The 13,793-nt window shown below is 39.2% G+C and overlaps 1 protein-coding gene across 2 annotated transcripts in view; it reads right to left on the bottom strand.

Moving 5' to 3' along the window:
- gtf2h4 (general transcription factor IIH, polypeptide 4) overlaps positions 1-12,692 on the bottom strand; it is a 28,113-nt gene extending 15,421 nt beyond the window's left edge. For both annotated transcript variants that reach the window (XM_062409481.1, XM_062409482.1), the window contains exons 1-9: positions 12,551-12,692; positions 12,225-12,343; positions 12,033-12,137; positions 11,382-11,513; positions 10,768-10,953; positions 3,266-3,374; positions 2,576-2,644; positions 2,348-2,431; positions 1,849-2,008 (exon numbers count right to left, since the gene is read on the bottom strand). In XM_062409481.1, coding sequence (XP_062265465.1) covers positions 1,849-2,008; positions 2,348-2,431; positions 2,576-2,644; positions 3,266-3,374; positions 10,768-10,953; positions 11,382-11,513; positions 12,033-12,137; positions 12,225-12,340 — 961 coding nt within the window. In that variant the 5' untranslated portion in view covers positions 12,341-12,343; positions 12,551-12,692. The remainder of the gene's footprint in view (positions 1-1,848; positions 2,009-2,347; positions 2,432-2,575; positions 2,645-3,265; positions 3,375-10,767; positions 10,954-11,381; positions 11,514-12,032; positions 12,138-12,224; positions 12,344-12,550) is intronic.
- Positions 12,693-13,793: the final 1,101 nt, after the last annotated feature.

Raw genomic sequence — 13,793 nt, 5'->3', positions numbered from 1 at the left:
TTAAAAAATTATGATTTACGATGAACAAACCAGGTAGCCTGTATGCCAGACGAACTTAGCCCCGCCCACAACATTTGAGGTCCGGAAGGTCGGTCTGGCATCTCTCCGTTGGGGAGAAACTATGCCCGAACAGAAGCTGTTCGGACCAATCAAATTGTGAGGGCGGGCTTTATACGATGATGGACAGATAATCAACAGTAATGTAATCAACCACGTCACCAAAGAGCGCTTGGGCCCCGGACTCTTTTCACTGAAGCCTCAAATGAACACGCTTCTTCAGCCTGGTCTCCTCCGTCGTCTGTCCATTTTTTAAACACGGGAATGTCTCGTTAAACCATGTTATTAAGTTCTTACAGGACCGACAAATGCGATACGATTTGTTTGATGTGTTGTTGAGTTGTAATCCTAAACGGAGAACTGCATTCACCTTTACGCCGGGTCTCACCGGAAGCTGATATTTCAGTTTTTCTTTTTTAATAAATTTGCAAAAATGTCTACATTTCAGTTTTTTCTGTCAAGATGGGGTGCTGAGTGTACATTAATGAGAAATAAAAAGGAACTTTTTTGATTTTAGCAAATGGCTGCAATGAAACAAAGAGTGACAAATTTAAAAGAGGTCTGAATACTTTCCCTACCCACTGTACTACTCTCCTTATCCTGATCCTTACAATAGTTTCTAGCCAATGGCATGTATGCAAATTAAATGCTGTGCTGAAACCACACCATTTGATGAAAACGCAGTTAAACTAAGTTAACATATAATTAACTTAAATGTTAGCTGAGTTAGTTTGAGATCTGAATAACCTGCTTTTTTAAAGTATACTGCCTACAACTTCATGTTGCCTGCAACCGAATAACACTTAACCTACAACTTTTCTAGTGTCATCGACCTATCAAAGCACTTACCAGTTCAAGTCCCATTCACCCATTAACACACACTTTCATACAAGTTTTATACACAGCTCTTTTTTCTATCATACACCAATTATATACCATGCCAGCACAGCCGTCAGGGGTAATTTAAGGCTCAGTGTTTAGCACAATGACACTTCAGCTTACGGAATGGAGGAGCCAGGGATCCAACCACCAATCACCTAGTTAGTTGCAACTCACTGTTCCTCCTGAAGCAAAGATGATGACTCAGAATTGGCAATGTTCATCTCTTAGGTTGTGGCTGTGGCTTAGAGATGGAGAGGCTTGTCCACTAACCAGAAGGTTGTGGTTCAATCCCGGTCTCCCCCAGTTTGTGTGCCAAAGTGCCCATGGGCAAGATGCTGAACACCTAATTGTTCCTGACATGGCAGTGTGTGATTGATATGTGATAGAGAAAGTGTTGCCCATAGATACAATGTATGAATGTGTGTAAACTGTAGAGTGGCCATCAAGACCAGAAGGGCACAATATAAATATATTTAAGTCTGATGGTGTGAAAGGTAATACAAGTCTGACTGTTTAGAGTCTAGTTGCAATGAACAAATATAATGCCAAACACAGTTGCAAAGTGTCTTTTTAAGGCAGAATATATCAGGGTTTGAAAAAGAGGGGGACACCAAGTTCATGGTATATTAAGAGTTAGTTTTCTAACGCATGCATTCAATTATTTCTGAATAAAACCCAGTTGGATACCTCTTTAGTGTCACGAACAAGATATAAAGCTGAAATACTCTTCAGGAAGAACCATGCACTATTTTCCCCATGAAATAAAAAAGGTGCATGCTGGTTGATGACTAAAAGGAATGAAAAATTATAATAATTCAAAATCCAGTATTTTGAAACAAAGATGAATTTCAGTGTCATAGAGGAAAGATTGCTTATTTCAAATCAAAAGTTCCCAGTGTTCTGACGTACTTGTGTAAGCATAGATACGATAATTTGTTTCCACCACAATGAAGCCTTCCTCTCCAGTACCAGGAGTGGAAGTGAAGTTGGAGCAGGAGGAGGCGCTAGTAGTGACCCCTGCAGCCAGAGTGATGGCCAGTCTGGTGGGGTAATACCGCCTTGACTTTCTCTGGTGAAAAAAGACAGAAGCAGTAAAGAAAAAAGTACATTTGCGGTCCATCAGGACCAAAACCGCCCGCCACAAGACCAGCTTCTTCCTGGCTGCAGTTGGCCTTATCAACAAGGCCCGGGACCCCCACCTGACTCTGACTTATATTCCGCCCCCACACCTCAAGGATGTGTTAAATTAACACATTATATTATAGTATTAAAACTTAAATCCCTTCTGTAGTGTGTCCAATGCATTTAATTACATAAAAAGGTGCTCCCTTTTGTGATGCTGCTGGAGCTACTCAGCATCTATAAGGGTCATTGGTGCCGACAGTGCTCCTCTCATTCTCATACTAACCTTCCTCTGGAAGACCAGTCCAAACTCCCGCAGGTGCTGCAGGAAAGTGAGTAACGACTCACTCATGCCCTCCACTGAGTAATCCTGAGACAGAGAGTAACAGATGTTTAATAACAACAAATAAAAAATGTAAACACAATTCTTTAAATCCTCAGACTGCTGCATTTCGGCACACATGCACATATTGCACACTGAGGATCAAACGGATGCAAAATGCTTTACACTCACTCTGCCGAGAGTAGAGAAACTGAGCTGGAATAAGAATGACAAGATCTCGACCAGGTCCATCCCTCTAGACTGCAAAAGAAAAGGATGAAATATAGGCTACTACATTCATGAAAAGTACATTTTCAAAGGGTAATTTCTGCTGCTATTCAATAAGCTCTGATGAATGGATGTGAGTCTAGAACAATTCCAGTCTACAAAACATTGAGGGAGAGGAATTACATTTTCTACAATTGCTTACATGCTACTTAATATGCTCACTTCATTTAATAGTTTTTACAACATTGTCTTTTAAATATGGTTGAGCTACTGTCACTTGAGCTTCGATCTTGTATGTTTAAATTACTGCAATTTAAAATCCAGTGATTTTGGAACAGGTTAAGCTTTCTGTTCCCAGGCTTTTTGTTTTTGACATCCTGACATTGACATGTCAAATCCACTTGTAGCTCACCATCTGTTCTGCTATCTTGATCATTTTGTCATAAATGTAGGGGAAAAACACACAATTATATAATTTAAAATGTTTAATCGATACAATTATCATTTGAATTACATTAACTGACTAATAATAACAATAATTATAAAAGTGTCCTCTGAGGGCCTCCTGTCTGCTTGAGGCCCTTGGAATCATCAACCCCCACTTACGCCCCAGGTATGGGTCTAAGTTCTACCAAGAAGAGGACATATAGGTACCTGAGCAGTTTTGAGGTACTGCAGGGTGAAGTACCATAGCTGAGAGGCAGTGTCCAGGAGGAGGAACTGAAAACCAGCTGAGGTTATATAGGGCGCCTCTCCTGATTCACTGACAAACAGAGAAGATGAGAGGACAACATGAGCTACAATTCAAATGCAAAGATCTTCATTTATTGTCATTATTCTTTGGTGAACCTTCCTGTGACTAATTATGCTAATGAAAAGTCCTAGCTGAAACACTGGTATGCTCACTCTTAATTTACTAATTCCACATTTTATGTTAAATAATTTACAATATGTTAACAATCAAGTTGGAAAAAAAAGCATTAGATATGGAGCTAATATGATCAGTGTGATTGAAAGAACAATAGAATCTTGCAGAGGCACCAAATGTCTGCTTTTATAGCAAATTTTCTCTGTGGACCCCCTGGCGGAAGCTTTTTCCCCAAAAACATACAATTAGTGCATTCAACATCTTTGAAGGGCTATTTTGGGGTTCAGTATCTTGCCCAGGGCAAAGTTGGCATGCAGATAGGAGAAGACGTAGGATTGAACTGCCAACCTTCTGGTTGAGGGACAACCACTTTACCCCCGTAGCCACAGCTGTCCAGTGCAGAAAACCATTTATCAAATTTTTGGGTTAATGAGTACATTTTTGTTCTTTGGCCGTCGAAACACAAAGAACTGGTTCCTGATTGGGTACTGGCTCCTAATTCCTGAACTGCCTCGATAAAAACCAGAAACTGCTCAAAATCTATCCTCACTCTAACCCCACTTCATGTCGCTGACCACTTCTTTATCTCTTACCCTCTCCCACTCTCTCAAACTGTGAGAGCCCTACCACATCAACCGACTCTGTATCTGTCCGTTGCATCGTCCGCTCCCTCTCTACCTCCTCTCTGGCCTACTCTGTTTTATATGCCCTCCCTTCAACTGACTCTTTCTCACTCATGCATCTTAACTCTGCCACAGACACTCTCCTTTCTACTCTGTCTTCCTCTCTTGATTCTCTCTGTCCTCTTACATCAAGACAAGTCCGCAAGTCTTCCCCAGCTCCGTGGTTGTCTGACTCAGTGCGCGCCAATAGAGCCTCTATACAAGCATCAGAAAGGAAATGGCTAAAATATAAATACCCTTTTGACCTGCTCACATATCAATCTCTTCTATCCTCTTTCCTTGCCTCTATTTCTGCAGCCAAAAGCTATTTTTACCTACCTAGAATTGAATACTCATTTTTTCTACCTCAAAAACTCTTAATCTTTTCCAGCCTCCTTGACCCACCCAGTCCCCCTCATCCTTCCACCCTTCTACCAAGCCACAAAAGAGGTTCCGGCACTAAGTCTCCCAGGTGCCTCATCTTTACAGCTAGGTGCAAAACCTGGCCCTGGACACAACTTTCAAACACTTTTGGTCACTGTTTACCTCATGACCCATGAAGTCACCAGGCCCATAAAAGACTAATTCCCTCTCTTTTCTTTCTGTTTCTACTCACTTCACGGGAGAAATGGGTATCTCTCATTCTTTCTAATCACAGATCCTGGAGGAGTAGGTATCTCCCCCTACCAACGCTCTTCCAGCTTTCAAGCCGGCCTGCCTGTAGCAGACTGCTAAAACCTTCCAAAAGGCAGCAACGGGAAAGCCTGCCTAAGAACTTCAGCACAGGCTTTTTCGACATGATACCTTGCCAGTAGACAAACCATAAAAACAATTTCACTGGACTTTCAACAGCACATCAAAGTTTTTTCCCCTTATCATTAACTGGTAACAACTGGGCTTAATAGTTAAACTTAGCTAGGCAAGGACTCTTAAATTTAATTAAGTGTGATTATTATAAGTTTGATTTGTGCTGCTGTGATATTTTGGTAATAAGTTACTTCAAAGCTAATGATTGTTCTGTAATGCTCTACATAGATAGATTCTACTTTCCCTGACCTAGCATCAACACCTCACACACTAATCTCCCCAAACTTAACACATACATGTGATCTCAGCCACATTATCTCATCCACTCCAGGCGGTCTTTTGCCTGGCAACTATGAAGTTGCCAGGCTCTAAGCTGGCTCTAAGCTTGTCACCCTGGAGGAGGTGGTGGAGGACAGGATGCTGGCAAAACTGCTGGCAATCATGGACAATCCCTCTCACCCCCTCCACAAAACACTGGACAAGCTAAGGAGCAGCTTCAGCCACAGACTCATTCAACCCCGCTGCTCTAAGGAACGATACAGGAAATCGTTCCTCCCAAGCACAATAAGACTGTACAACGCATCTACCTCTGTCAGAGCCACCATCACACAACTGCACTAAATATACCTGTCTCAATTCATCACTTTATACAATAATATTGTCTTTTGCACACTCTGTTTACATATTCTTACACTCATAGTATATTATATTATCTATTGCAGTGGTTCTCAACCTTTTTTTTAGTGACGTACCCCCTTCGAAGAAAAAATTCTGCCGAGTACCCCCTAACCAGCGCAAAGCATTTTAAAACTCCATCAATTTCCATAACATTGCTCATCAACTTAAAGTGACCTCTTTTGGGATCATAATAAAGATATGTTCTCAAACTGAACTCATGAACTTAATTATAGCTAAACACTTCTTCCCAAAAAATAAATCATTAACTTAGTTTTAAATAAAAGATTAGCTCAAAACATATTTTTTCAATATTTATCATCTTAAAATATCTTCTTTAAGGATCGAAAAGAATACTGACAGGTAGCTTGTTTCCCTCTGCTTCTGGGAGGCTTTTCGCATCGTGTCTTGAGATGACCTGAATTCAGAAAGTTTCCTCTTAAAAAACTCAGGTGGCTTACCAACATGACTTTCATGTTTTGTCTGGAGATACCGCTGAAGATGTGGTGGCTTAATGCCACTGTTGGCTAATCTCTCCCCACAGAAAAAGCAAAAAGTGTAAATAACCCAATCTATGTTATTGTTAATATTGTTGAAGTGTCTTTCTGTTATTTTATTGTGAAATATTTGCTCGCTTTAAGGTCATACAATTTCATTTCCGCTTTTGTATTACATGCTTTATTTTGAAAGGGTACCGTTAGAGACGCGGACTTGTTATGAATCATTAACTTCACAACGGAAAACTTTTACGTTTTAGCGAGCCTCCGAAGAGGCACAAGCTCTCACGGTGTTGTTTAGGGAAGGCTCTCTGCTCTGGTTTCGCCTTCTTTGGTACTTGTCCCTCCGTGTTTCAGCAGCATTGCTGCTGCACTTCAACTCAACTCCATTGTTGAAGTTTTCAAGGCAGGTGATGACAGGTGGTGTGTGCCAGGTTGGGTCAAACCATCGGTATGGGGGAGACTCTGTTTTTTTAGGATAATTAAATTGAAAAGCCTACTGAATATAAAATTTAGTTCATGAACTTACACTTATATTTTATTGAATGTTTGTTAAATAACAAATTTTCAAGGATTTTTGAATGGATGCTAATTTTAAATATATAAAAACAAAATCTCAAGTACCCCCTGGAGTACCTTCAAGTACCCCCAGGGGTACGCGTACCCCCATTTGAGAATCACTGATCTATTGTATCGCCAAATACTTATATTTATACCCGTACTATATATCATATATTATATCATACTCTTTATATATTCTTTGTATAGATAAGTCTATATACACATTTTTATACATGTGTACATGTTGTTGTTATTATTATTATATTTTACTATTATTATTATTATATATACTGCTGCTGCTATTATTACTATATACTGCTATTATTATATTGGTATAATCACCTTCATATATAAATATATATTATATACTATATATACTGTACTATTTTTATATACTGTCTAACAACAACATTATCATATTATCATATCATCAGTACTTACCATCATCTGCCACTGCACCTTATCTACCCATTTATCTTGTGTTTTTTGTTCTTATTGTTTCTACCGCAATATTTTATATTTTATTTTATTTTATTGTATTCAAATGTACCGGCTGCTATGACGACTTAATTTCCCTTCGGGGATGAATAAAGTAATCTATCTATCTATCTATCTATCTATCTATTTTGAAACTTACTAATTAATCACACATACTCACATATACATCTGCATATATAATAAGTACACCTTTAGTAAGGTTGCATGTTTATACTTTTATTTTCTTAATAAATGTTTTTCTTTAAAACACGTCTTCATTACTTGTGCATAAGTGTGAACCTCTACACTGTCAAGAAATCTATATCCTTCAACTATACTAGCTCCTGTTGTGGTAATTTTGGTAAAGTTATTAATATAAATATGAATCAGAGTTCCAAATTTCATGAGATTTTTCTGATAGCCACATTTATTGAACGCCCCAAGGCACAATTTAATGGTGCAACACTTAAGTTCTATTAATCAACACATCTCTGCTCTTTTTTCAGTATTTTTGTTATTTATTCTGGATAATGCACACTGACCAAGCAACCTGTTGTTACCTGTTGTTATACCTGGAGCACAGAGGCAACGAAGGAATCGAGGGTCGCAGGCAGGAGTCCTAGTCAGAAAACCAGCCCCGCTACAAGTATTCTTCTGGCTAATGTTTAATCTCTCAATAATAAGCTAGATGAAATTTGGGTCAGGGTGGCTTTCCAACGGGACATTAAGAACTGCAACGTTAAGGTTTTCCTAGAGACTTGGCTCAATCCCTCGATCACAGAGCAAGGGGGTTGCAATTCACATTCATAATAAAATCTGGTAAAATCAAGGGAGGAGGTGTCTGCTGCATGGTCAATAACCTGTAGTGCTCAGATCTGGAGATTATTTTTTGGGGCTGTTCTCCGAACCTGAAGCACCTCATGATCATATTCAGACCTTATTATCTACTGAGGGAGTTTACGTCGGTCGTTAAAACAGCAGTGTGTATTCTGCCACATGCCTACACAAATAATGCCTTGACGAGCTGCATGCAGTTATTGACAGAACAAAAACCTCACGGCCCAGAGGCTGCGTTTATTGTGGCCGGAGATTTTAGCGCCAAGCTGAGGAAAGTCCTACCGAGATAATATAAACCCACAGCTGTCGTGTGTGTGGTGAGAATACATTCGACCATGTCTACACAGCTTTCCGGGATGCATATAAGGCCAGGTATGCGCTCTGGAGGGCTTTTAGCAGTGCTAAGAGACAGCACAGGCACAAAGTGAAGTCTCACTACCAGGGCTCCAACACTAGGACTTGACCTGGACTTACCCAATAGACTCCATCACAAAGAAAGTCAGCGGTTCTTCTCAACATGAACTCCAGGATTCTCTGTAACTTCTACAGGTGCACCATAGTGCCTGCTGCCATCTGGCCCATGGTAAAGCAGTGACCGGGCCCACACCACCAGGCTCAGAGACAGCTTCATTCCCCAGGCCTTAAGATCATGTCATGTCCCCCCTACAGAGAAACGTGGCTGTAAAAGCAGACATGTGGTGCCTCTGTAAGAGATTTTAATGCAACCGTTGTTTCATTCACACTTATATTACTAGCTCCATATTTAATAATTTTTTTTACAACTAGATTGTTAACATGTAGTGAATTATTTAACAATAAAATTGGGAATTAGAAAATTAAGAGTGAGCCTTGAGTGTCTCAGCTCGGGTTTTCATTGGCATTATCAGTCACAAGAAGGATCATAAAAGAAGAAGGATAATGAATGAAGATCTCAGCATTTATATTACTCTAAACTGCCATAAGACTGCCCTTGTAATATTTGCACTACCACTCATCAGTAGGGGAGAGCGGGGTAATGTGGGACATTTTTTACATTTGCTCCCCTCTAGGCCAGCTAAAAAGATATAAATGTAAAAATTTCACATTTCCCATTAATTCAGGATGTTTTCTAGCAATGTCAATGATCAGAATGTCTTCAGGACAAAGGGCAGTGAAAATATGATAGTTTTTAAAAAAGTGGTCTTGTGTCTCACTTTACCCTAGCTACGGGGTAAAGTAATCCACTTACTTTTTCCACTTTAAAACTAAACCTAACTTGTGGTTCATGGTGGGGCAAAGTGAGAGCATTTGTCCCACTTTACCCCACAGCCACCGTTTTAGAAAAAAAAAAACATCTCTTAGCAATTCAGGCTTATCTTCAGCTAGCATTAATCACATGGTTTTATATGTTGGAAGTTCATCAACATGTATGATATCAGTTTTTCTACCTAATTCAATTTGTTTTGACACAACAGTTGATTAAGTTCAAAGCAAGTAAATATACTTTTACATGCAAAAAACACTTTTTTGTGAAAAAACATACTTTCCACAGCACCAGCACCAACTTCTCCTTCATGGCTAGGGGGGAATGGGAGGGGCTTGAAAACATAATGGTCAAATGACCACAAATGTGTTCCGTTGCCTAGATACGGGGGGGATCTCACATTACCCGATGTCCCACATTACCCCGCTTTCCCCTATTACTTACATTCTCATTCATCCATTCTATTCAGTGATAGATTTTATTTTATTTTATAATTTATATTTTAGGTGTATATATTATTATATTTCATTATGTTTGCTATATAATGCTGTCATGAGAGTGTACAGCTGCAACCATAGCTGCAGCCTGATGCACCCTCCTCATGTATCACAGTCATTTATAGCCTCAATAGCCTGGCCTAGCCTGTCTTTAAATCACGCCTCAAAACATATTTTTATAAAAAAAAATGCATTTTTAACATGTTATTTGTAACTCTGGTGCTACGTTTGTTTAAATTCCTTTTATACTGCCATGAATCTTATGAAGCACTCTGTCATGCTGTTCAGATAAGTGCTACTTACTGATAAGAAAATATGGAAATTTCTCTATTGCAGCAGCAAAGACGAAATTCAATTCAAGTCAAAAACAGATAACAGTAAATTTAATAAACATGCCATATAAAAACAAGGACATATAAAAGATAGAAATAGAATAGAAATGATACAGAAATATAGATACAGTGGAGAGCGATTATGGTGATCATGTTTGAACTTTGTTCCAGCCGGATATGATTATTATAAGCGGTTGATTACTGTAAATTAGTTGCGTAGCGTCTGAATAAAAGTCCCAGAACTTGAGGGAAAGGCAACATTGCTCACTTGCATATGCGCACGCACTCACACACCTGATACATGTGTAAACTCAGACTGCCTGAAAACAACAGAATTTGTAAATTTTGACAATTAATGGAGAGCTGGAAAAGATTGCAGAGAGCGCTGGGCTTGGTTCTAACAGATTTCTTTTGCCATTTTGCAGGCTCCTCCTCCATTTTCTAAACTGCATGTGCAGTGCTGAGATGTAAATCATGTCTGTACGGGGTGAGCAACAGTAATTAAAAGGATGTACTCAGCAAAGGGTAAGATAGTTCTACAGCATCGATATGAAAAATTAATTAGTTTTTTTATGCATTTTAGACATAAAGTAGAAGCAACCATTTAAAAAGGTTCCTTATCTAGTATGTGTGACCAAGATATGTACAGAATACAGAGCATTACATTTGATGGTGTAAAAATAAACATGTGTGAGAGTACCTTTTCATGAGACCTGCTTGAACTAGCAGCTGTGCCAAGTCCTGACTGACGGCAGCACTGGGAGAGCCCACCATGAAATGCAGAATGACCTCCCAACGCTCCATAGCATAACGGTCAAGGCTCTCAATGTCCCGTGAATGGCGGTCAGGACCCAAAGTGCTGCCCTCATCCGCCCACGCTGTGCCCCTGTGTGTTGATACAACAGTGAACACTTTTACTTAAAACAACAGGTGATAATAGCAGCTTGAGTTCTGCATTTCTATCTCCAATCAGTCTATTTGGCATAAAGTTGCAATCTTGAAGATTTTATTCCTGGTTTATTTCTTAACACCTGTAGTTACTGGTGGTACAAGCAAAGAGATGAAATACTACAAGTCATACAATTCTGCAAGTCATTTTAATTTAGGAAGAAGTCTGAAGTAATTAGCCTTTCAGATCTGTTATCAGAATTTATCCTGTGCACAACAGGAGTGTGAATAGCAGGTCATAGTGACATTGTCATTTGTCTGGGAATGTTTCCAAAGACACATGTTAAACTTAAAATTAAACACTGATAAAGATTTATGGGTACAATACGTGGCAATACCTGGTGTGTTCACAGAAAGGAGACCTACCCGCCAAGCAGCGCAATCGTCAGGTTGTCTTTGAATACTGGATTTAAAATGTATCCCTGCCGACCACCCTGGAGCTGCTGACTGTGCCAAAGGCAAAGTCCAACCAAGACGAGGACACATTCATCATGATCTCTGCAAGTAGAAGTCAAAGAAAGAAAAAGATTAACTTAGCCGTTTATCGCTCTGAATACATTAAAGAGCTGCAAACACTTTCATTCTCTGCTGAGACAAAAGTTAAACTTTCAAATTTATTACGTTCACTAAGATGTTTCAACCATAACGAATTTCTGAACTCTTTGACACCAGCCACATTTGCATACAGTCTGATCAACCCCATCTTCCAACTGTTAAAGAGTCCCCCTTTCCTTCAATCTGGGTCATTCTACTCTCTCAGTTGCATTATGTGCATCAGGTTCAACATATTTCCAAATACCAATAAAACTCACAAGCTGTCTTTGAGACACTACTCTGGTTGATATTTCTTTAATATTCCCTAACCATGACACTGCCTGGCTGATACGGAACAAATTCATTAGGACTGTTGATATGAATGAAAAAGAAGTCCCCAGTAACTGTAAGTGGATGAAAATGTATATAGCAGCACATGAACACAGTCTCTGTAATGAAGAAATCACTAGGTATGAGACTCACTTCTGATTGTCTTTATTCACCCACAATGCCACTGCCGCCTGTGGAAGTGGCTGATCCAGGAACAACATACGGATCACATAATTCTTGGCCATAGAGGGGAGTTCCCTGTAGAAGAACAAACACTATATTAAAACATATACCTCATGTCATGTGACTAATGCGGCCACGCTAGTATAAGCACAGTCATCATACCTGTAGACCGCCAGACAAGTTGCTGGATGGTTGTATAGTCTGTCCAAGATGTCCGGACTCAGCTCTCTCAAGTACTCGTGCAAATTCTTACACTTAAGTTGGACACGCAGATTCATTATCTACAAACAAACAAGAATGTCAAAATTACCTAATCACATACATGTTGCTTTAGTATTGCCCTAAAGACCACAGTCATAAGTGAGTGGAGTTGTTTCAATTCTTTAAAAGAACACACATTGCTTCGTCCGGAACGAAGACAGTAGCTGCCTAGAAAATAGGATTTGAAATGAGATTACTTGGATATGTTTGTAAAATGCGTTATTTACCGTACGGATTGACGAAGGATAGCGAGCACTTTCAGATAAGGCTATTGTAAATTACAAAATGACAACATTGTTATTATTTGGCGTCTCTCACGAGGCGGCGGGGTTTAGCTTCCGGTTTCCGGGTCATGTGAGCTAAGGCGAACGCCAGGTTGAAGGGCACACTACCGCTCCCTGCTGGCCTTATTATTTTTGTTTTATTTGTCATGAATTCAATGCCTTGATGTTAGTACGTTTCAAGTTTTCAATCAAAAGTTGGACAAAAAGAAATGTAATGAAAACGTGTTCAACAACATATAATAAAATAAAATACTGCTCCCTGCTGTAATGCCGGAATGTCAGTAACAGGAGAGCAGTTTTAGAAGCCCATTTCTAGGAACCCAATTTTTGTGACAGCGCAGACTAACGAATTCGATGACCAAAAACAGAAGTTTCAAGACTGCAGTTGTTGGACCCCAATTGGTTTAAGATTGGTTTATTCAACCAAAAACTACCATCTGTCTTTTATACTTTTAAAGGTTTATTCCACCCCAATACTACTTTTTGTTTGAACTGGTTTGCTAAAAGTTTAATGTTGGGCAATTAATGAAATTAGCATTATATGCTAACCCAAACTCTATTATATTATGAGTTCATTATCAGGTTAAATAAAGATGAATACTATGACCTTTGCAGTTACTAAATCTCAATCAGTTATTTGAGTGGAGAGACGGAAGTCACTAAGACATTTCTTTTATAAGATATGATCAAGAATTATTTTTCTACATACATACACACCCATGCGCACACTCACATGGGAACAAACAGGACCCATAAACTTGATGAATGATGGCACTGCCATGGAGTGCACTTCAAGTAGTGTCCAAGAGATTAGCACATCTCCAGGCACCAGACAATCAATCGATCAATCAATAACTTGTTATTAAATAGCCCATTTTCACAAATTACAATTTGTCTCATAGTGCTTAAGAAGGTGTGACATGAGTGAGCCACATGTGGGGGATCCCTCTACCAGGATGGACAGAAGTGAAATATATGCCGCGTTTAGCTGAATACATCAACAAAATTGCAATATTAACAACATAGTTTAGAAGAAATTATTAGAAGAAATTATTTATACATTAGTAAATGTCTGATAAAAATGAAGGAAGCAGAATGACAATTGAAATGGTGGAGTTATTGCCAGTATTGGTATAATACGGAGGCATATTGTTTATTGAGCAGTCTTGTTGTAATCCATGATCAG

This window comes from Platichthys flesus, chromosome 17 (genome assembly GCF_949316205.1).
Source record: "Platichthys flesus chromosome 17, fPlaFle2.1, whole genome shotgun sequence".
NCBI lineage: Eukaryota > Metazoa > Chordata > Actinopteri > Pleuronectiformes > Pleuronectidae > Platichthys > Platichthys flesus.
The sequence above is the reverse complement of the archived record's forward strand: the minus strand, read 5'-3'. Positions and strand labels throughout refer to the sequence as shown.